Source organism: Pezoporus occidentalis, unplaced genomic scaffold (genome assembly GCF_034315485.1).
Source record: "Pezoporus occidentalis ecotype Australia unplaced genomic scaffold, CSIRO_AGI_Poc_V1 ctg159, whole genome shotgun sequence".
NCBI classification, from domain to species: domain Eukaryota; kingdom Metazoa; phylum Chordata; class Aves; order Psittaciformes; family Psittacidae; genus Pezoporus; species Pezoporus occidentalis.
Genome location: NW_026913415.1, coordinates 353,488 through 376,160, shown reverse-complemented (window position 1 = coordinate 376,160; position 22,673 = coordinate 353,488). Strand labels below are relative to the sequence as shown.

General features: G+C 44.7%; 1 protein-coding gene across 11 annotated transcripts in view; it reads left to right on the top strand.

The window, feature by feature from the left end:
• Positions 1-22,673, top strand: part of MYO9A (myosin IXA) — a 191,262-nt gene that overhangs the window by 83,103 nt on the left and 85,486 nt on the right. For all 11 annotated transcript variants that reach the window (XM_062612105.1, XM_062612104.1, XM_062612102.1 and 8 more), the window contains one exon: positions 5,546-5,635. In XM_062612105.1, the coding sequence (XP_062468089.1) occupies positions 5,546-5,635 (90 nt within the window). The remainder of the gene's footprint in view (positions 1-5,545; positions 5,636-22,673) is intronic.

Below are 22,673 nucleotides of genomic sequence, written 5' to 3'. Positions count from 1 at the left end.
TAATAGATTTTTGTGCACCGTGGTAATTCTTTTGCAAGCAAAATTACTGTATACAGCATAAAATAGTTGTGAATTGGATCAGGACAATGCAGATCTCAGGCATGATCTTGTGAAATCCATTGCTGGGTTGGGTAAGTGGTGTTCCTTGTCTTTAAAGCTGCATTTCTGTGGTAATTCATCCATGGAATTGGAGACATTGTCTGCTTCCAAGTGTAAACTTTCCAATAGACCCACTCCCCAATCAGCAGAAATAAAGTGATTTATCTAGTTTTCAGAAGAGGCTTCACTTCCTTTTCTGAAATGCTTGGTTTCTATTTCTTTGCAGACCTGAATAGATCTCATAATGCGTATTCGAAAGGGAGGACTAAAGGATTCAAACATCAACACAAAGAGCATATGTTGCACTACTTAACAACTCCCCAAATAAAGTGTAGCAAATTCTTCTCAATGAAATGTTGTTTGAAACATTTGACACTTTGTATTTGGTCTCATTTGGGTAATTATTTTATTACTTTTTGGTTTTTGTGGTCACTGAACAGTACACAGCTTTGCTTTTCCTGCCATTGTTGCTAAAAATACGGATTGGCTTGAAAAAGTTCTTAATCCCCTCTCTAGATCTTGGCATTACTCACTGAGACTGGAAAATCAGCTCGGAATAAAAATAATATTGATTGACAAATAGTTTAACTTCTGTTCATACAGACACTAGATGCTTGGCAGGACAGTCTTGAGCGTAGCAAAAAGATGGAAGAAACCAGCTCTTCTGTGATCTGATACTTCATAGAATCAAAGACTGGTTTGGGTTGGAAGGTACCTTGAAGCTCATCCAGTTCCAACCCCTGCCACGGGCAGGGACACCTCTCACTAGAGCAGCTTGCTCCAAGCCCCATCCAACCTGGCCTAGAACATGCAGCAAGACTGAACAGCCATCATTCCTCTATATAAAGAGATTTGTGTCCCTATAAAATGAAGCCAAAACACGGGAGGAGTGATAAGGAACCTGGGTGGAGATGCTGATCTGTGAGATGTGTTTGATTTTTCTTAGATGCCAGCAACTGCACCCAATATGGTTTTGGTTTCTTAAAGCATTCAGAGCAGCATTTGTTGAAAAAGCAAGCTGCATTCGAAGCCTTTGGCCAGACTCGGAGATCCTGGTTTCATTTACAATGAGACGCTGATCCCATTTCTTCTCTTTTTTGTTCAAGAGCAGACAGAGCGTGTGGATTCTGGGAGGCTTTTGGCAGGTTCTGCATGGCCTTTGTTTAAACTTTACTGAAATGCTGCAGCGTGATGTCAGGGCTGCCTGATGGATTGAGCAGACATCGAGCCCTGTGCAAGCGCTGCACAGATCCCAGCTCCTCTGCAGGACTCACAGAGGGTGATGTAAAACCGGGGACAACGTTTCTGCTTGCAGGGAGAAGGCTGGCAAGGCTCCTTTTTTGGCTTATTAGCAAAAGTGATTTATTAGGTATGATCTAGTGTCAGCTGATCTTAAGGAAGACTATTTTGTATTCTGTTAGAAGAGCAGGCACATGTTAATTGTCTACATTTACTGATACCAAAAATAATTTCCCTGCATGGAACATCGAGTAAGGAAGGCAAGTTTTGTCTTTGCTCAATGGAGTCTCAGTGCAAATCAACGTAAAAATGAGTTATCAGGTATCCTAAATTAGTTTTCCCAGACCTCTTTTTGCATGGATGATGTTGGCTTTAAGAGCTAACGTCTACCTCCACAGGAGATCAATGTGCTCAACTTCTTTTTCAAATGGAAGACTGTCTTCAGCTTCCCAGGGGTTCCTACAGACATTGTGCTCCTTGTGTGACAAACATCTGGGAAAGTAATTGGGGAGCAGAAGGGAGGTGACGATTATGGGGCAGCCAGTGCTTGCATCCAGCCTTCTGGACCCATGTTATGAATTAAGGCTTGGGGATCACAGAATCATGGAAGGCCTTGGGTTGAAAGAGACCTCCAAAGTTCATCTAGTCTACCCCCAGCTGCAATGAGCAGAGTTTAAACAGCAAAAGTTCAGGTTGGGTCTAAGGCAGAAGTTCTTTACTGTGAGGGTGCTGAGGCGCTGGCACAGGGTGCCCAGAGAAGCTGTGGCTGCCCCATCCCTGGCAGTGTTCAAGGCCAGGTTGGACACAGGGGCTTGGAGCAAGCTGCTCTAGTGGAAGGGGTCCCTGCCCGTGGCAGGTGGTTGGAACTGGATGATCTTGAGCTCCTTTCCAATTCACACCATTCCATGATTCATCAGATGTGGTGCTCCAAGCCCGAACTTGAGCCAGATAACTTGCTGGTTGTTAGAAAGCCTGAAGAAAAGGTTCAGATCATTTTCAAGAACTGATAGAAATCTGGATTTATTTTCCATATGAGGCAGCTTTTGAACAAGCACTCACCACTCTAATCCCCTTCTCAAATATGGGCGAGAGTCAAAAAGTGACATTTTCTTGCTCTCAAGTTGGAAATGGTTCATTTTCCTTCAGCTGCTCTCACATAATAGCCCAGCATTATTGGAGAAGCAGTCTCTGCCTCCCTTGGCTCCAGCCCAGTCCTTGCAGGAGCTTGGCTGGCTGCTCCCTGCCGCGCTCCACTGATGTTTATAGCTGTGGCAGCGTTGCTGGTCATCCTTCACTGGGTTTTAGAGCTCTAGTCATCCATTCCTCTCAGCATTGGTTCCACTTGCATGTGGCAGTGAAGTCTTAAATCTGCGTTTTGTCCCTGTAATCAAGATATAAACTCCTACGGGCTGTGTAGTTTTTTTGAAGAAGGAGAGCAGGACTTGCCCTTTGGCACCAGAAAGCAAAAAGCCATGAAATATAACTTAGAATTGTAACTCCCAGGGAAAAAAAAGAAAGAAATATGTTTCCTATAGGTTTTTTGTTTCTATTTAATGTATCTTGCTTACTGGAGGAGGAAGAAAAGGATGTATGTGATGGGGAAACTACAAGTATTTCCATGCACCAGGTGTCCTTAGTCATCAGCAAGCACCGAGTTTCTCTTTAGAAAGCTCCTGTGGCTCCTTGTTGCCAACAGGAGTCAGGTACCTTCAAGCTGTGACCTTAAATGAAAATTAAGATAGTTTGGCTGTACCCGTGGTGTTGGCTTTCAGAGGCGACGAAGCAGTTGAGATCAAGCTCCACTGGGTGGTAATTGCAGAGAGCCAGGGAGATGCAGGGATTACATTCCCATCAGTGCCAAGGATGGGGTTTTAAGCGAAGATGATTCGATCCCTCCAGCTCAGCTCACAGCAGGTCTGGAGATGGAGGATGTGCATCTGCAGGTCTCCATGAAGAAAACATCAGCATCCATCAAGAGAGCAGAGAGAAGGAAACCAGAGTGAACGTTAGATGGGGTTGGTAAGGGACAGAGCAAGTACTTGTTTAAACCATTTAGAATCCCTGTGTTTGCTGACAAATTTGGGACTTGGAAGCATTTAGGTTGTTTAGGAACATTACATTGGCCTGTTTTGATTAGTAACCATCTGATGCCCTCTGCCTGTTGCCTTTGATAAATAAACCACCAGCGTGCTGAAGTGGGAAGCAGTGGTGTAAAATTCACTTGTGTTCCAAGCTGTCAGCTGAGGGAGAGCAGCCAACGGTGCTGCGAAGTGTCCACATGCTGTCTGCAGAGCCGAAATGAAAAAGCACCATTCTGCTGAATAGAGAGGAATAGAAACCGAATGTGAAAACTCACTGTGGATTTCCGGATCTTAGAATCACAGAATCAACCAGGTTGGAAAAGCCCTTTAAGCTCATCCAGTCCAACCATTCCCAGCAGTGCCCAGGCCACCCCTAACCCATGGCACTGAGGCCTCATCTCCACGCTGTGTGAACACTTGCGGGGACGGTGACTGCAGCCCTGCCCTGGGCAGCCTGTTCCAATGCCTGAGCACCCTCTGGGGCAGGAATTGTTCCTCAGCTCCATCTAAACCTGCCCTGGTGCAGCTTGAGGCCGTTTCCTCTTGTCCCATCCCTTGTTCCTTGGGAGAACAGACCCACCCCACCTGACTACAACCTCCTGTCAAATGAACCAGATTATTTCTTTTCACTTGATTTTGAAAGGTAAAATCAGATCATAGGAACTGGGGGCTCTGAGGATGAGTGAAATGACCCACAAGGTGTTGATGTTCTGTTTCCAGTGACACAGACCTTGCCAGCAGGTGACTTCATGTTTTCTGCTTTCCTCACCACAGCAACAAGTTCTTGTTAGTGGGTGTTGCAAGAAAAGTCTGTTATATAAAAATGCACTGGAGTTTGTCAGGGAGAGTCCCTGGTAGAAAGTAAGTTTTGTACAGAACAGCATCGTTACTGCAATGCTTTGTGGGGTTCCTTAAGTTCCACTGGCTCGTTTGAATTGCTCTTTGTGCTAACTACTGGATTAAACCAGTCAAAGTACATAAACCACTAAGTTTCCCATTACCTGTGTCAAGTCATAAGTGGGATAAAAATACAGCTTTAGATGGCTTCAGAAATGTGGATTTGGTGCTTCTAGTCTTCATCAGAGCAGATCTGGTCTCTGCACTGAATCCTGCAGTTACAATAAGCAGCTTCTATCAACTTCAGTGCAGCTCCTCAAGCAGCAGCATCACCACATCAATCCAGAGCTACCAACTCTGGGCTCAAATGATTTCACCCAAACTAATGCCTTTTTTAACATTGAAACTTAGCAAAGAGCAGTCAACACCTCAGAGTATTCAGGTCTAACACGTAGAAGTGTATCACCGTTTATGCTGGTAGAGAGGGCACACTTCTCCATGGGATAGCAGAATAAGGGGGGCTTTGAACTGGGTGGAAAAGGGGCTTTCTCCCAACGATTTTTGGTGGGTGCTGCTTAATTTGTCAGCACCATTGACCTGTTTGTGGAAGTGTCTGTGTCTACATGACTGGTTTCTTTTCTGTAAACTGGTTTCTGTTACGGCTGATTAGAGATTGTCGTTGTCACCTTGCTGGGAACCGGTGTCTTAAGGGAGTAGGTATCGGGTGCAAATAGCAGAGTAAATACCAAGTGCTTTACTAAAGGTTTCTTCCTCCTCCTAACTCCTCCCCACCCTGAAAACCACCGAAAACCCCTCCACAGAAAGGCTTGGATATATTGAAACATCCAAATCTCAAACTGATGGCACCATTTTCCTTATTTGTAGAGTGATTTGTATATTGTTGTCTTGCCAGCCCTAGGAAGTTGACCAACTTTGCCAACAGTGTGGGAGGGAGGAGCTGCACTGGGAGCAAAGGAAACCACTGGGAAATTGCTAGAAATGGTATGACTGAATGCAGAAAATCAGGTTCCCTTGAATGCCCTGGTGTCTGATTTCTGCTCCTGGGTTTATGCGCTGAGTTGTCTCCTCCCCATGGCTAGTTTATTCTTACGCCTTCAACATTAACTGTGCAAGGGCTGGCAAAGTGGCTTAAATGATTTATAAAATTTGATTTAAGAAGTTCTAAATTAATGAAAATCTTTGCATGTAGAGATTTTAATTTTAATTTTTATAGGATTCTTTTTAAAATGCTCTCAGAATAATCATTAACATCAAGGTTTTTGTTTTAGGTGAAAGAAGAGATGCTGTTTGAGGCCCTGGTTACCAGAAAGACAGTGACAGTAGGAGAGAAGCTGATCTTACCCTACAAACTAGCAGAGGTCTGTACATGATGCTTATTATTAAAGGACAACTCTTGGGATGGTTTTCAATGCTTTGTGATGTACACTCTTTCCAGTTTTCTTTATTTATGTAAAACTACTGCAGGAGAAGCTTATGTGTATGAATCTGCAAATGCATTGACTTTACCTTCTACGCCGTTCCTGGCAAGCAGGATTGCACATGGCTCTGTGCTGGTCTTTAGCTGTTTGAATGATTTACACTGTTGTAAGGGTTCTTCAGAGCAGCTCATGTGCTGCTGAGCATACATGACACAAGGAGCATTGTTCATAGTTCCTTAAATCATGGCTCCGCTTCATCCCACAGCAGAGGGGTGACCAAAGACATCCAGGAAATTTGGGGATTGGTCCTAAGGGCCAGCATTGGTCATGGATCTTGTGAGGAAGGAGCTGGAGATCCTCTGTAGGAGATTCCCATTACCTTTCCTTCAGCACCCTCACAACCTGGGTCCTCACGTGAGGCTTTGAAGTACCCACAACTCCATCAGCAGCTCTCAAACTTAGCATAGTCTGTGCCACTGCTAACCGTGGGGCTGGCACTGCATAGAATGTTTCACTTCTCTGTTATGGTGTTTCTCGGGATTGCAGTGTCAGCAAACACGTGGGATTTGGTTTTTTTTTGGTTTGTTTTTTTTCTTAAATATGTGGTTTCCAGGAATTTTGAATTATATTCTGTGCCTGATAAACAGAAACACCTCTGGGTTCAAACTGAAACAGGGGAAGGTCAAGTTAGAGAAGTTCTTCCCAGTGAGGGTGCTGAGGCGCTGGCACAGGGTGCTCAGAGAAGCTGTGGCTGCCCCATCGCTGGCAGTGTTCAAGGCCAGGTTGGACACAGGGGCTTGGAGCAAGCTGCTCTAGTGGAAGGGGTCCCTGCCCGTGGCAGGGGTTGAAACTGGAGGAGCTTTAAGGTCCCTTCCAACCCAAACCAGTCTGGGATTCTATGATTCTTATTATAGTCTCCAGATTATATAAGTTATGTTCTGCTGCAATACTTGTTTTGGCTGTTTCTGCACTGAGTGCTCTTGTAGCATCCCTTCCCCCTTCAGCGTGTGTGGCATCACACCATGCTCTGTCCCTCGGTTCCCCCTTCTTGCCATATGGTTGTATGAGAACTCACAACATCTTGAGCAACATCTCTGAGAACAGTCTATTGTGTCACAAGTAAGTAAGCACATGATGTGTTGTCATAGGGGTCAGCTGTAGATATTTCGATTCCTTTTTACCAGAGGGAAAAATAAAATCTGTTCTCCCCTTTGGAGACGGTGTTTAGCCTCAGTAACTGCTGCTGAGCTTTCATCTGTAACAGTTACACATTGCCTTTGTGCAAGGCTTGAATCTCCCCTAGCGAAGGGCACACAAATGCTCTTACTGTATCTTCATGATGGATGCAGTATTTGTACTTTTTTCCTGCACCTTAGGCACAGACTTCAGAAGCTCCAGAAAAGCTGAGACTATATCACGTATCAGATGTAACCAGAACCACCCTTCTGCTGAAGGTTACTTCCCATGGTGAACCAGTGGGCAGCAGTGTGCCTTCAACCACCTCGCTGCAAAGCTTGGCAGGTTGCATTAAACTGCTTCTTCCAATATTTTAATCTGGGCCAGCAGATTTTGTATTGAAACAGCTTGAAATAGTCTTACATAGCTGCTCCTTCTGTTGACATCAAAGAGCCCTTTTTGCTACCTAAACCAGGTGAGCGTGAATTTCTCAAGTGCTTTCCAAAATGTCTTTGGTGATGTCTCTGCTCATGAATCTCATGTATTCACTTCCAGAGGTTTGTCACCAATATCTAGAAATGAAAGATTGGGGTGTGGGGTAAGACAAAAGAGCGCAAGGCTCGGGTGGGAAAGGTTGATGTAATCTCCATGATGAAATCATTCTGTAAGAAGCCGTGAAGTGTAAAGTCACCTGTAAAGTAAGGAAAGATAGGCACCACCCATGCTTTTTACTCAATCTTTCCAACATCTGTATCCCGACCACCAAGTTTTATCTGACAGTCACCTCTCTCTGGTAGAAGGTTCACTCCTGGCTTGCTCATGCTTGACATACTAGAGTGGAATTTGAGATGCTCAAACTAGCGGCCTTCTCCTGGCCTTCCTCTGGCTCAGGGAGTAGGAAAAGTGACTTAGATTCAGATCATTTAAATCGGGAAAGAAGAGTAGGATCCATGTGACACTTTGGGACTTTACAAAGAACACTGATGTCTGATCCTCCCACCCATGGCTAACTGGACCGTTGGCGCTGCTGAGAGCCAAGGGGCTTGTTATTCTTGTGTGTTGTACAAAAGAGCATTAGGGTTGGCTCCAATGGGTGGGATGGTTGAGGTCTGGAGGATTTTCAGACAGCAGGACTCCTCTAAGCTGCCTTTCCTGATAGAGCAATGATGTATGTAGCAGCTACTTTGTTTTCCAGGTGCTAAAATACTTGGTGGTTTTTGCATAGCTTGTCAATACACTGTGAGGAATTTGTCTGGAAAAGACTCTGCTGCAGTGGCCCTCAAAACAGGGTTGTAAAAATGTCATTTTGGCACATGTTTGCTTTTTTGCACCATCAATAAGAGCAGCTTCGATCTACCAAGTGCCTTCCAGGGCTTTGAACACTTCTATAAAGGCAGTCATTAAAGGAGGAGCAAAAACTCAGCCAAAGAAGGAATTCTAAGAAATTTTATTTGGTTCTGAAACCTGTTGTATAAACTGTGGGTGGAAATAATAGATTATGGGCTCTGTGGGTGTAAGTAGCGTTGAGCTTCTGCCACCACCATCCCTGCTGATGATTGCTGAGCACAGGGGGAGAGTTTGTTGCTGAGGATACGGTGTCTCCTGATGGAGCCATTGCCTGTGTAGATGAGGCATTTGCAGACCTGGATTTCTTGGTTGTCTTCTTTCTGGATTTTGGGTTATTAGCAAAGAGATGGAGTTTTAATCTGAAATGAACATTCTGAAATAAACATGGGTTCTTATGTTTGGGATGGGTCCTTGAGCTTTGGTGAGGTTCCTACACACATGTACTCCATACTAAAGAGATCACATCACATTCAGTGTGGGTGGTTGGACTTGCCTGTAGGGGTTTAGGTGGTGTTTCACCTGTGCTCTACACAGGCCCTGGCATTTGATGATCCCTTTCAAAAGATGTGGAATATATGTGGATGCCAACTTGATGGAGAAATGCTTTCCATGGAATGGCTAATGCTAGTGTGATCATTCTGTGACCACAGCCTGGCTCCTGTGAGATCTGTAACCTCAGTCCTGCTGTGACAACTGTCACCCTCCTTTAATAGTCCTGAATGGACAGAGGAGATGCAGGAATCATAGAACAGTCATTTCCTTCAGAGGTTTGGAGGCATCAGAGCTGAGATTGAACTTTATTATACCAAGTCAAGCCTTTCCTCTTCCATTTTCCCAAGCTATAGCCCCATAAGCATAGGGAGAGGATGCTACTGTGGGATTTGCAGTGATGCCACATTCCTCTGGGTCAGCAGGCTTGCTTGCTGCACTGTCATTGTGTGCTGAGTAGAAGCACTGTCCTGGGGTTTGAGGCTTTTAGTACCAGTGGTTTGAGCACTTGGCAGCTCCTCATTTGAAACACCTCACACTAGACCATGTCCCTGCCCATGACAGGGGGTTGGAACTGGGTGAGCTTTAAGGTCCCTTCCACCCAAACCGTGCTATAATAAACTAAGGGGAGGCAGTCAAAGCGAGACCTGGCTTTGAAGGAAAAAATCAGCACTGCTTTGTAGCTGCAACCTCCCATTGCTGTGGTGCTGGTGGCAAAGGTGGGTTTCATTGCAGCCCCTGTGCATCTGCAGCTCTGTGGAGAGCACTGCCCCTCTGCATCCCAGAGCTTGCCAAGCAAGGACACCACATCCATAAATAACGCTTATATTTACCTCTGGCAGCTGCCTCTTATCTTGGGAGCCATGCTGGCTTGTCTGACTGAGCTGCCTCCTGGAACCATTCATTTTTCCTTTTATAGTAGCTGGATGGTATTTTAATGCAGTGTTTGAAACAACTGCATCCTTTGGTCTTGTGCTAAGGTTTAGAAGCTGTAGATAGACTTAGAAAAAACACTGTATGGACATGAAAGGCTGCAGTTGTGTTCAGAGGTCTTGCTTTGTTGTCCAAACCAGCTGCCAATGTCTTTCTCAGGCGTGAGATGGTGGATTAATGGAGCTAGCAGCAGTTAATGGATTTTGAGAGAAATCACAGTGTATGCGTGCAGGACGAGGGGCAGCATTTGGTGAGGGGGAGCTGGCCAAGTCCGCTTCATCTAGCAAATAAAAATACAGTGGAAGGACCCTTTGAAAAGAGAGGGTTTGACAGTGGGAGCAGGAGAGCCATTGGGGTGCCTGTGGGTTTAGAGTATTTGGATTCAGCTCTGTCTTGAACATCGGGCATCTCTGCAGCTACGCTATTCTTCTTGATAAGGTAAAATATAGCAGGGAAATAGGGGAGAAAGGGATTTTAACAGTAGCAGAAGAATAATGCGCTCTGAGGGTTGCTGTTGTCGTTCCCCAAGAGCCCCTCAGCTCCAGCCTCTGAGCGTTTTTGTCTTATATCATTGTGTGCAGTCCTCCTGAGGAGGAGGAAGTTGCATAAGCCACAACTGAGGTATTTAAAAGGAAAAAACCCAGGCACAGTAAATGCTAAGCAGCTTGCCTGGTGTGTGGTAGGAAACATGCAGGAGCAGAGCACTTGAATCAAAGCTTTGTGGAGAACGTGGGGACTGGTAAAAATCTTTCTCTTCATCCTGCTTGTGATCTAAGCATCAGCTTAAACTTAATCTGTGCAAGGAACTGCCCTTCTGGGCCATGGCTGTCTTCCTTCTATCTAAATAATTCCAAGAATTGGAGATTTTTCCATCTCCTTTTACAGCAAGGCTCCATTAGTTTATGCCTTAACGAATACACATAGATACTTGTCTCAAATCCATTCAGCATCTTAACCCCCCCTTTCCAGTCCCCGATTTCACTGTGCTGGAGACAAGCCCCATGTCTGAGCTCCTCAGCCATCCCCACCTTGTTCCCACCCCTTTGTTCTGCTTATCAGGCTGATGTCTGTCACCTGCTTCTCTGGTTCTCACCAGTCTCTGCATTTGTTCTGTTCCTCAACTGAGGAAAACCTGCTTATCAAAGGGAATACATCTTTCATCGAATCCTCTTTTACATCCCTCCAGAAACCAGATTTTTCCATGGTGCTTTCAATTCAGTTAGTTCTGTTGGTGTTTCTGAAGTGAATGACTTTGCAAAAAGACTTGGGTTTACCTGATCTTTATCATTCTCAGCCATTTGTGACCAAGGATGTTTCATCCCTCAGGTTTAGTTAATGAATTAATTCACACTTTCAGAAGAAGTCTGATGTGAAATTGTCCAACAGAAGGGGAATAAAAGATGTGAGATAACTTCTTGGGCAACGAGTGAGCTGATTCTTCCCTTCCATTAATTTTGGAAAGCTGTTAGGAGCTGGTTGTTTGATGTGATGAGTGCCAGCATAAATATGTCTTGTATTTAACTGCCTGTGTATTCAGAATTGAAAGTGGAAAATGTCTACCTAAAAAAAGCAGAGGAACAGAAAGGACCTGCGTTGTACATCCAGGGAGGTCCCGGCAAGCAGATGCGGAGCACAAAACAAGCGTGCTTTTTCCTGCCCCTGTGGCACTCTTCTATGACAGCAAGATCTAGGCTGCAGACGTAGAATCCCAGACTGGTTTGTGTTGAAGGGACCTTAAAGCTCCTCCAGCTCCAACCCCTGCCACGGGCAGGGACCCCTTCCACTAGAGCAGCTTGCTCCAAGCCCCTGTGTCCAGCCTGCCCTTGAACACTGCCAGGGATGGGGCAGCCACAGCTTCTCTGGGCACCCTGTGCCAGTGCCTCAGCACCCTCCCAGGGAAGAGCTTCTGCCTAAGAGCTCATCTCAGTCTCTCCTCTGGCAGGTTCAAGCCATTCCCCTTGGCCTGTCCCTACATCCCTTGTCCCAAGCCCCTCTCCAGCTTTCCTGCAGCCCCTTCAGGCACTGGAGCTGCTCTCAGGTCTCCCCTTCAGGAGCCTTCTCTTGTCCAGGCTGCCCCAGCCCAGCTCTCTCAGCCTGGCTCCAGGGCAGAGCTGCTCCAGCTCTCACAGCATCTCCATGACCTCCTGTGGACTCACTCCAGCAGCTTCCCCTTCTGGTGGTGTTGCCCCAGAGCTGGACCAGGACTGATCTTCTTTACCTGGGATCGGTTTCTTGCTGATGAATACAAGACACTTGGCATGTTCATTAATAACCATCACAAGATAGTTATTTTGGATGGTAAACTGCACTGTGTTTCACGCTAAAGCTTGGGGGAGAACACTGCGTTTTCAGCATGATAACAGTTAACTGGCAGAGGCATAAGATAGAGAAGCCTTGAGGAGCAGACTTTAATGAGGGGAAAAAGGTATTTCATTACAGCAGAGAGCTGAGCGATGTTTCATTAGCTCATGTATTAGTAGTGGGACTCTCTGATGCCTTTTTCAGAGCATCATAAAGAGAAAAGGAATGGAGTCCCGGGGCCAAATGGCATAACATTACCTAAGACATTAAAAAAAGCCAACAAAGGAAAAGATCAGATTAATCATGAGCAGTTAACAGCCTCAAACGTTAGAGAAGAAAAAGTGGGAAGGAGACAAAGTAATTAATAGCATGAAGAAGGTGGAATGAAAATTCTCAGTCTTCAAGTATGAGGACAGGGGCACTCAATGGAACAGAAAGTAGGAGAACTGCTGGAAGCACCTACTTATGCCAAACCCCATTAGCGAGGAGACTCATTGTCACCACAGGTTATTAGCATCAGGAGCTTAGCAGGGTTCCTTTGAAGACCTGGGACATTGATGACTGTATTCAGAATTAACAGAGAAATCTTCCTAAAATAACACTGACACCCCACAAAGCTTTGAAGAGCCAAGTGAGTGTCTCTTCGTCGGGACAGGAGGGCAGCCTTTCCATGTACAACCTCAAAAGCAGCTTTTTTGTGGGATGAAGGTTCTCATTTTCCCCTTCAAAATGCAAGCACCAGCTGTGCTTAGTGACAGAATACGAATTAGGTGAGACCTCGTGGGGTTTTGGACTGGTGTGCTGCATATATTTCCTCATGGGATGCAGCATCCTTCCTTTATTAGGAAGATCGAGTTCATCAGTGTTGGGTCTCGTGTCCAAAAGCTGTTACGATCACTCTTTTGCTCTGTGCCACCATGGAAATTCCTATGTGTTAGCTGAGTTCATGCTGTTTATTTGGCACAAATATCAGGGGAAAAAAGGGAGACGTTTAGATTTCAGGGTTTCTGAGCAAACTCCAAAATAAGGACTTTAAGAAGGGAGACGCTGACTTTCCATGGACTGCTCTGCCTGTAGCCAACCTCCCTGCTCCAGCTGCCCTTCCTGTCATCAGATCCATTCTTGACTCTTTAATGGCTTCTTTTCATTACGACTGATTACTGACAAGATGCTTTAATTTCATGGAGTCCCTTTTGTTACTTAAATTGAGGCTAAATTGATGTGAAAAGCTTTGTGAGATTGGAAACCATTCCTGAGTTAGCAAGTCAGCTGTACCCACACAGGAATTTGGGTACAGTTCATTATATGAGATTTTTTTCTATGTAATTCCAATCTGAATACATTTAGATTGATTTCTTGTTGGCCTAAAGCAGTTCATCAATGCTTGTCAGAGGTGGAGGTGTAGCAGCTCCATGGCTGCACAGGGTCTGTTGCACAGACTTTGCCTCTCTGAGGAAGCTTGCCAAAACCCAGGAAGCCTGAGGCAAAGATGAGGATGCACTGGTGAAACAAGTGTTTCTGCAGCAGTGTCTTCTGCTTGGAAAGGGTCAACAGAAAGGCAGGATTTGGCTTATAAAAGCTCAAGTGCTATTTTTGGCGCTGCGTTGGACTTCATGGTGGGAATGCTGGTATGTTGTGGCCGTAAAGTGGTGAGCAACTTTCCCTAAATGTAGCCTACAAGTTCCTCCTCAGGTCAGGTCACACATTTACTTCTTGTGCCAGCACGTAACCTACTAATTTCTTTATGTACCAGTTTCAGTCTGAAAACACAGACTGAATGGGATCTCTGTTCGTGTTCTCCATGGAACAGACTTCAGATGAACAGATGGGGAGGAAAATCCTTTTTAGTTTGAATTAAGTGTTTGAAACCATCAGTGGATCCTTCAAATCTGGCTGCCTTGTGACTGTTCTTCTGCAGCTCTTTATGGTGGCCTCCTGGTTGCTCTGTGTGAGCACCTTTTAGTAGAGGTCCTCCATGAAGCTCTTCTCTCATCCTCTCGTCTGTGGGAAGAAAGAAGAACCACAGAACCACAGACTCGTTTTCTGGGGGAATTTCGTGTCAGGAGGAGACAGTGGGGTTTTTCCTTTCTTTTCTCGTTTGATTTGTTACAGATGACATTTCCTGGCCATGCTGGCCAAAGCAGAAGGCTGAAGGCTTTGACTGAAATCTTTTTAGGAAGATGATGCTGTAACCGCATGACTCCACAGAACTTTGAGAAAATCCCTAAGATGTTCATTGGGTTAGTTTGGCTTTGACTGTAACGTGGGTGCTCTTAGAAAAGCACAACCACAGCATATTACAGATATGCAGCTACAATATGACAATATTATAGACAGGGACTTGCAAAACATCTCTAAAGATATGAAGACAGGCTGAGAACATTGGGGCTGTTGAGCCTGGAGAAGAGAAGCTGCGTGGAGACCGCAGAGCAGCTTCCAGTGTCTGAAGGGGGCTACAAAGGTGCTGGAGACAGACTCTTCATCAGGGACTGGAGCGATAGGACAAGGGGAGATGGGTTCACACTGAAACAGGGGAAGTTCAGGTTAGATCTTAGGCAGAAGCTCTTCCCTGTGAGGGTGCTGAGGCGCTGGCACAGGGTGTCCAGAGAAGCTGTGGCTGCCCCATCCCTGGCAGTGTTCAAGGCCAGGTTGGACACAGGGGCTTGGAGGAGCCTGGTCTAGTGGAAGGTGTCCCTGCCTATGGCAGGGGGTTCAACTGGGTGTTCTTAAGGTCCCTTCCGACCCAAACCAGTCTGGGATTCTATGATTCTATAACTAGTGGTCAGTCTCTAATCTGTGATGGGGATGATGGGTCTTCCATCTGTCCTCTTCCAAGTCCTGCCTGCCACCACCTGAGAAACAATAGGTGGATCCTCCACAGCCACAGAAGATGTTCTCATTTCAGATTCTCCACTGTTTCCCCACTGCCACCCATCTAACAGCAGGAAGATGAGTAAGGAGGGGGCAGGTTGCCGGAGCATACTGACACTTCCCATGTTAACTCCTCAGGAGTCATGTTAGCACAGGAACAGCAGGAGCCATTTCAGTGGGTACACGTGTGCGATAGGGAGTGGTGTAACGATGAGCACATTAATTTATGATGAAGAATGCAACATTAAAAATGTTTTTAATGATATTTTTAAAAAGAATTAATAAAGGATTACCAGCAGGCAGGCTGGTAGCTCTGATGGACTTTCTTGTCAGCCTGATGATACATGGATGCAGGAGGATTGTCTCAGTGGACAACCCCATTGATTTGACTTCTCCCATCGTGGCTGGGATGTTTGTGAAGAGTGCTGGTATAGTTTGGGAGAGCCCCTAAAAAAACCTTTGGGTAATACAGGCTGGCAGGGTGGAAGTGGACTTCTATCCAAGGAAGGTAATTGTGAAGGTGTTAGAAATTGGTACTGGGAAAGTGGTACAAGAGAAGGGAGAGCACAAGAAGACTAAAGAAAAAAAAACATGTTTGATACGTAAAGTTGGAAACTAAAATCTGAAAATCTGAGAACTTTGTAACTGATTTAGTGAGAAAAATCCTCAGTGTCTTCTTGTTTCGGTATCAGAGGATGGTTCCCTATTGTGTTGTAATGACATCCCAGTCTATTTTTCCTTGTAAAATCCACCCGTAAGTTCTGGAAAGCATCTCTGACACTCGCATCTCTTGGATAGAATCCATTGGCTGGACACCACCTGCCTCCCTGCTCCAGGGTGAGAGAGGAAGGTTTCTGTCAGGGTGCAGCAGGCAGCTGGGAAGCAGGAGCCAGCCACTGTGGTGGTGCAAGGCTTAGGGGCTTGTTCGCTGGGGTTTTCAGTATATAGTTTGCAGGTACATTTATAGAAGTAAAACATAAAAATAAGCCTTTTCAGGAAGTTTATAGTGTTTTGAAATGAACTTTTTAAATGAACAGTTCCTTTTTTCTTTTTTCTTTTTTTTTTTTTTTTTAATTAGACTCTTGCATTTTCCACTCTTCTTTCAACGATGCTCTAAAGGATATTTTTCCTCCTCCTAAGTCAAACATGAATTTCATTAAAAACCCCTTTTTCAGGCTGGAGTCAGCATGATGCATTAACAACTCGAGTTCCCTTAGGAAAAGCAATCAGAGAATGACAGGGTTTTAATATGATGCTAAGATGAAATACGAGTATGGAAAATTGCATCATACTTACCCAGCCCGAGTATGATATAATACTCCTTGGTGCCAAGACAGGGATTAAGCTAGAGACTGATAGCCTGCAAGAGTACTTTCCTCTGGGTGTTAAGCCTCTGTCTAAGAAAAAAAAGCTCAGCCTGCCCATCACAGCCTATGTCCTGTGACCCAGAGGGGAACCATAAAAGCTGCTTAATCCATCTCCCACCGCAGGACACGGCTGTGAATGTAAACCAGACACGATGAATTCACTCACAGATAGGAAGTGAGCACAAGAGCAGGAAACCGTAACTCCCCATGTGCACACGAGTGACTTGGGACCCACTGAGAAGACTGAACCTGATGGGAGATAAGAGCAAGACACAAAAACCCACGTCTGAACAAAAAGAGGGATTTAGACCTCACCTAATTCCAGCAACTTGGAGTTTCCATCTATTTGTTTTCAAGCCCAGCAGTATTCTCCCCACTTTCATGTGAGCCACAGAGAGGATGCGATGCCGGCAGGTTGGGCATGTGGTGCTACTAAACTTCATCACCGTCCTCCTCATTCTCTGCTTCTTCCCTAATTTAGCTCCGCTTCACAGCTACATGTCGCTCCCTTCCTTAGGTGCTACTCCATCGCAGAACAGGAGTGACAGACTCCCCAAGCCATCCTGCAGCAGTTGTTCTCTGTCCCTACAGCTACAAACCCAAGCTGAAGCGCTCTTACGTATGCTTTCATTTCAGCCCTCATGGAGTAGTAAGGGTGTCAGAGATTAAAACTGGATTTTATTAGTGTTTTAGTACATGTGGTAGCTACTTCTCCGACACCAGCACTCTCAGTAGTAGCTGGCATCCCTAAGCCCGACTCCAATAAAACGGGGTTTTTGAGTCTGTTTAATCCTGTAATTCATGAGACTGTCATCCCCCAGATGCCCATGTGTGCTGTTTTCAATTGACTACATGTCCAAGACTTACTGAGAATGGGGGACCTGCTTCTGTTTCTGTTCATTAGACCCTTTATGAGATATAAATCAAGTGGATTAGGACAGCCTAAATTGCTCTTAGTTTTGCTTGTTCTAGCAATAGATAAATCCTGTCCCTAGTAGTGGTATAGCCCTTCCCACTGCCTCAGCATTCCTAATAGATATATTTTTTAATAAAAAGGAAATAAATGTGGATTTTTTTCAGAATAGAAACTGATTTATTTCGTCATTTACTCGTGCATGCAATGTGATTGTGTTAAATGGATACTTTGAGTCAAATAAGCAAACAAACATTTCCCTTGATTCCCTCTCCTCCCCCCCATTTGAAAATAATATGTATAGCAAAACCCACAGAAGTGGTTGAAAGAGGAAGCATCATCAGAAAATGTTAGGTCAATACCAGGGGCAAAATTCAGTAGGTATTAAACTGTGCTTTTCCCTCTTGAGTCATCTTGGAATAAGACATTTGTGTTACAGTAAGTACAAATGTAATTGTGAAGCCAGATTTCACCTTGGAGAATAAACAGGGGGGGAATGGGAATGGCTGAGAAGCATTTTAAACCAGACATTAAATGATAACAAAAATCAAATCCTGTGTATGATAATAGCTCATTAAATCTTTTGTTTGGTAGGGCATCAGCAGGTTCCTGGGATTTAGTGCCAGATCCCTGAGAGCAGAAACACCAGTTGGGTAATGCACTGGAAATTGATTCCACATATTAAAAGAGAAAAACAAACAAACGCAAGCCCCCATATTGCCCCTAAAAAGACATATACAGCTTTGATCTGGGGGGGATTTCCTGAAGAGGAAGAATCCTAGTGCTGCTTTTCCCCCCAAATATTTCATTAGAAGCAGATTTCATCCTTGTATAGAAATTATAGGAAGTCTATCAAAGGCCCTAAGGGAGAAGGGGATATTTCCTGTCTTCCTGTGTTCATATCTTATTTCCTGAAGAGAAGAGGAATCTCCGTTTCCATTATACACAAGCAGACAACGTAAAGTATTTTGTGGTGCCTGGCTTTACTTATATAACTTAACTCCTGTCTTTGTGATTTACGTCAAGTCTTGCGAACTTCGCACTCAGAAAGGAACATTCCTTGCCATCCTGGAATTGCTCTGCTTGGTTTTTCTGAGTGTTTGTTGTTAGGGGTCTGAAAGGAGAGCAGGGATTGCTTGTTTTCTTCCTGGAGGGCAGAAAATACCCGCACACGTGTGTGTTCATGTACGTGTTACAGAAGAGCTCTTGTGTCACTAGCAGAGAAAGACTCTATAGGTGGTTTCTACACCTGTATTGGGATCATTCTGCTTTTAACAAAGGGATTTTTGGAGCCTGCTGCACGTTCCTATTGAGGAGTTTACAAGGGGAGTTGCTTGTACAGGCAGAGTTTTTGGTATGGTGGGAGTTGTGCATTAGGACGGAACACAGGTGCGGCAATGGTTTTATTCAGTGTGAGTAAGTAATGTTGATGCCCATCGTGAGACACACATGTGGTCTCTAAGGTAAATGCTCAAAAACTTGAGAAAGGGCAGACCATGACCACGAAGGCACCATGTCTTCTAGACCAGCAGCAAAGCAACAATTCTTTGATGCTAACAACAAAGCAAGAAGTCATTGCCGCCTTCTTCCAAGTCTTCTCTTCCAGATGTAATGAATTTCCCAGATTCGTGCTGAGAAATGGCATTTAAACGTCCCCTTTTCAAGTACTCACCGTTTTTAGAAACTCTGGGGTGGGTGCTCTTGACCTCACTTCCACATCTACATTGCCCCTGATGAAAAACTGGGATTTACCAGCATTATGATGACCGAAAATGTTTGAAAGTGTAGTAACATCCTGTTGAGCAAGTGAATCGTTCAGCGTGTCTTTATGGCTTTATGTATGTCTTTATGTTTCACAGATTTGCATAATGCTGAAGAAATAGCATAAGGGTTGCACCTCATCACAGTTAATGAGCTCAGTAGGGTTTTAATCCTCAGTAGGGCTTTAATTCAGTTTGGTTCCTGTGCTTGCTCTCCAGTTTTACTTTCTAAATCCAATTCTCGTTAACCGAGTCTGTGCTTAGGAACGGGGGTCCAAAATCCTAGCTCTAGGTGCATGCACCATTCATAAGCTGCATTTTTTACAGTGGTGACCCCCGATAGAGTGCTGCTCTCCAATATGCATGTGGTAAAGGGCAATTTTCCTGGGCAAAATTGTCTTTGTTTTTTTCTGCCTCGCTTGTCTAGAGAGGAGCATGCGGTGCCTCCTGTGCTCTGGAAGTAGTAGTGATGGAGTGATGCTCAGTGTCCCTCCTGAGCAAACTCTGGCTTTGGTCTATAATGTTAATTGGCTTTCTTGATGAACTGGTCATACAGAGCTGCCATACCCAAATACCCATCACCTTCCATCACCTGGCCTTTTTGTGCTCTTTGTCCAGGTTCGGTCTATCTTGTCCTTCACATTAGCAGTGAGGGAAGATGGGCAGACCTCTCAATGAGCTAAGATGTTAAAAGACTTTAGAGATCTATAGCTGTCTCTTAAATAGCACTTGGCAATCATTTCTCACCCACAATTGATCAGTGCATTGATACAGGGCTCTTCCTAAGTGGTAACATAAGGGGTGAGCTTTCCTTTCTTCTCCTTATTTCTGATTTCCTGGTCTCTGTGTCAAGGGACACACTATGCAGAAATGGTTATTTCTTTTATGCAGGCTTTTTTTAAACATGGTGTTAGAGGAAGTGTTTATGGTGGTTAAAAGAGCCTTTCATACACTGTGTTTGTTTCAAGTTGAATGTTAGAGACTGGTTGCTGTTCCAGATAAGGTCTATGGTTGGTTTGGTTTGGGCGGAGTAACTGGGGATTGGATCTGGCTTTTGCATTTCAGTATCACTTTGAATCTCATTGCAGTTAGTGGGCTCCACATTCCAGGAAATGCTGGTCTTGGCTATGGAAGTGTTGGATTAAAACCACATATCTTCCAGCAGCATCTTGGTGCCTTTTTCTTCAGCAGGATCTGTTTGCTTTCTGCTACCTGGCATGTGCAGTCGTTGGGATACCACTGCAATTATGCATGGTAAACAGGTGCTCTTTGCCTTTCAAAGCCCTTCAACATTTGTTTACACCCATCCTCTATTCTCCAGATGTGATTTATTCCCCTTAGTCTCAAAAGCTGACAAATATTTGAGGTTTTGTTGTTAAAATTGAACTATTGCTCGGTTTTGCCATATGTTAGGTTAGTCAACAGGGTAACCATTGAATCCAGCAAGGATCATGGGCTTCACATTGGGCAAGCTCTTATCCCAGCAGACCATGTAAAAGGTTAACTGGGTGTCTGCTGTGGGGCAGGTCTCAACAGTGACCTTCAGGGTCTGCAGCAGCACTGAAGGGGGAGAAGGTGAAGCAGAATGAAGCCCTGGTGGTACATGGGCATCTCTTCCTGTGTGCTTTGCAAAGTCATCTGTTGGTTTTACAAGGAGATGAGGGTCCAAAGGCAGGGCAGAGCTTGGTGTCACTTCTCTACTGGGCTGTGTCAAGAAGATGGAATCAAGAGGTGAGGTTATCTTAAATGAAGCCTTCACCAAGCACTAAACCTATCCAGCAGTATGAAGACAAAGTGGACTGAGCTCTGCTTCGTTGTGGTGGGCACCTTCATGGGAGCCTGGGCTCAATTCAAGATGTTTTTTTTCCCATTAGATTACATGCTGATGGATGTATATTTTAAATGCTGATGTTGCCCCTACAGCAGTCAGTGCCTTAATACCATATTGGGATCAAAGAGCTGGAGCTTTCTCCTGGTTTTGGCTCCAGGACCAAGTCTAGAAGGTTTGTGATGTTGCAGTGCCAACGCAGACTTGACACACACACACACAAGCCTGAGGTTTACTATTTCTGGCATCCCTGCATCTCCAAGAAGGAGCAGGGAGACAGGCGGGGGCAAGACCTGAGGTTTGAAATGAAACTGGAAGTAAGAAAAGTGTTTTCTAATGAGTTGTTCAGAGTGGGTACATCCAGTGGAGGAGCTGTGCAGCAAAGGGGCCCATCTGCTTGTGAAGCACTGCATTTGTGGCACCTTTTCAATATTTAAAGCCATAACTTCAGCCGGCAGCTTAGAGCATGAAATTGCTCCCTTAGGTATCTCCTTTTCTACTTAAAAATGTCGGGGCAGGGGGAGTACCTAGTTGCTGGTTTAAGCAGGGTTTGGGGAAGTGATAAAGATGCTTTAATCCTGGTTGTCTATGTATAAGCTGGTGTGGTTTCTGAATATGCAGCAAGGTAAAAGAAATCATTCTGGCATTATTAAAAAGGTGACTTTTTTCTTTCCTATGAACTCAGCCGGCTGCAGCTGTCCAGCCCCTGCACAGGCTCTAACAGCAGTCAGCAAAGAGAAAACTAAACTTACATTGAAATACCACCCTTTACATCATCACATACGGCTTTCTTCTGGGTTTTGTTCTTCATGAGTCATTGGTTCTGTGGCAGAAGATAGATTGAGACTGTCTAATGCAAAGGTGCTATTGTTATAACAAAGAAGCCTATAAAATTCAAGTTTCATAGATAATAATTTCATAATGTTGATTTTGGGGGGGATTTGATTGGAAGCAACGGAACTGTCTTAAGGGAAGGGAAGAGACTTTTCCTTTTCCGTATTTTTTTAAAGCAGACACACTATTTAGAGTGTTAACACCTCTTTTTGGTTTTCTTTTTCTATTTGATTCACTGCTTTTTTCCATTTGTATGTTTGCTGGGGGGCTCTAACCCTTTTGCTTTCCTGGATCATCTGGGGACCAGCAAACATTTGAAGGACGGCAGCAGGAAAAGACCTTCCCTCAGTGTTTCAGATCCCAGTTGAGTATGGAACAACGGGAGGGACAAATCCTGACGCGGGGTTGGGAGCAGTGGTGATGCTGTAGGGATGGCAGCGGATGGAAGATGTGCTTATCTAGAGAGTTTGTAATCTTAAGAATTAAGAATCTACTGAACATGTACAAATCTGTTTTAGAGAGGCTTTTAATTTGAGCCAATTTGGTTTCCTTAGATTATATCTTTTGCCGCCTGTAAAACACAGGCTGGCGCTGCCCAAATGTAGGTCCTTGCTCCAAAACACTTCAAAGAGATCTGAATTCTTCAGTCTGTCTTTGCCTCGTCCCTTTTGGCAGAAGATGGTTCCAAAAGCCTATCTGTTTCTAAGGTAGCCTGAATCCTATCATGAAAACTTTCAGGCCAATTACTTTGGCAATGCAGTCTTATGTAGAAACCCGAATATCTTATTTGATGGTCTTAGCCAAATTGGCCACCCTCAGCAAGTGGCGTTTCTAGCATATAAGAAATAAAATCTATACCTTGATAGCCTGATAAGCAGGAAACCTGTTGATTAAAGCCTTGTCTTCAGCTCGTTTCCTGAATCTCCAACTTGACGTGCGCTGCTTTCCCATCAGCACTGTCTCTGCATGCGGGCAAGACGTTGCTCTCGCTTTGATCCCCGAGAGATTTGTTTTGGCGTTGTGGGAGCTATTTTTATTTTGCTTCGTGAGGGAAATCAAAAGGGTTTGATGAGTGCCACGGTTGAGATCCACTGCAGTGTCACGTAGCGAGGCTTGCAGAGGAGACGAGAAGCTGAGGTTGAGTGGTTAAGGCCAGGCT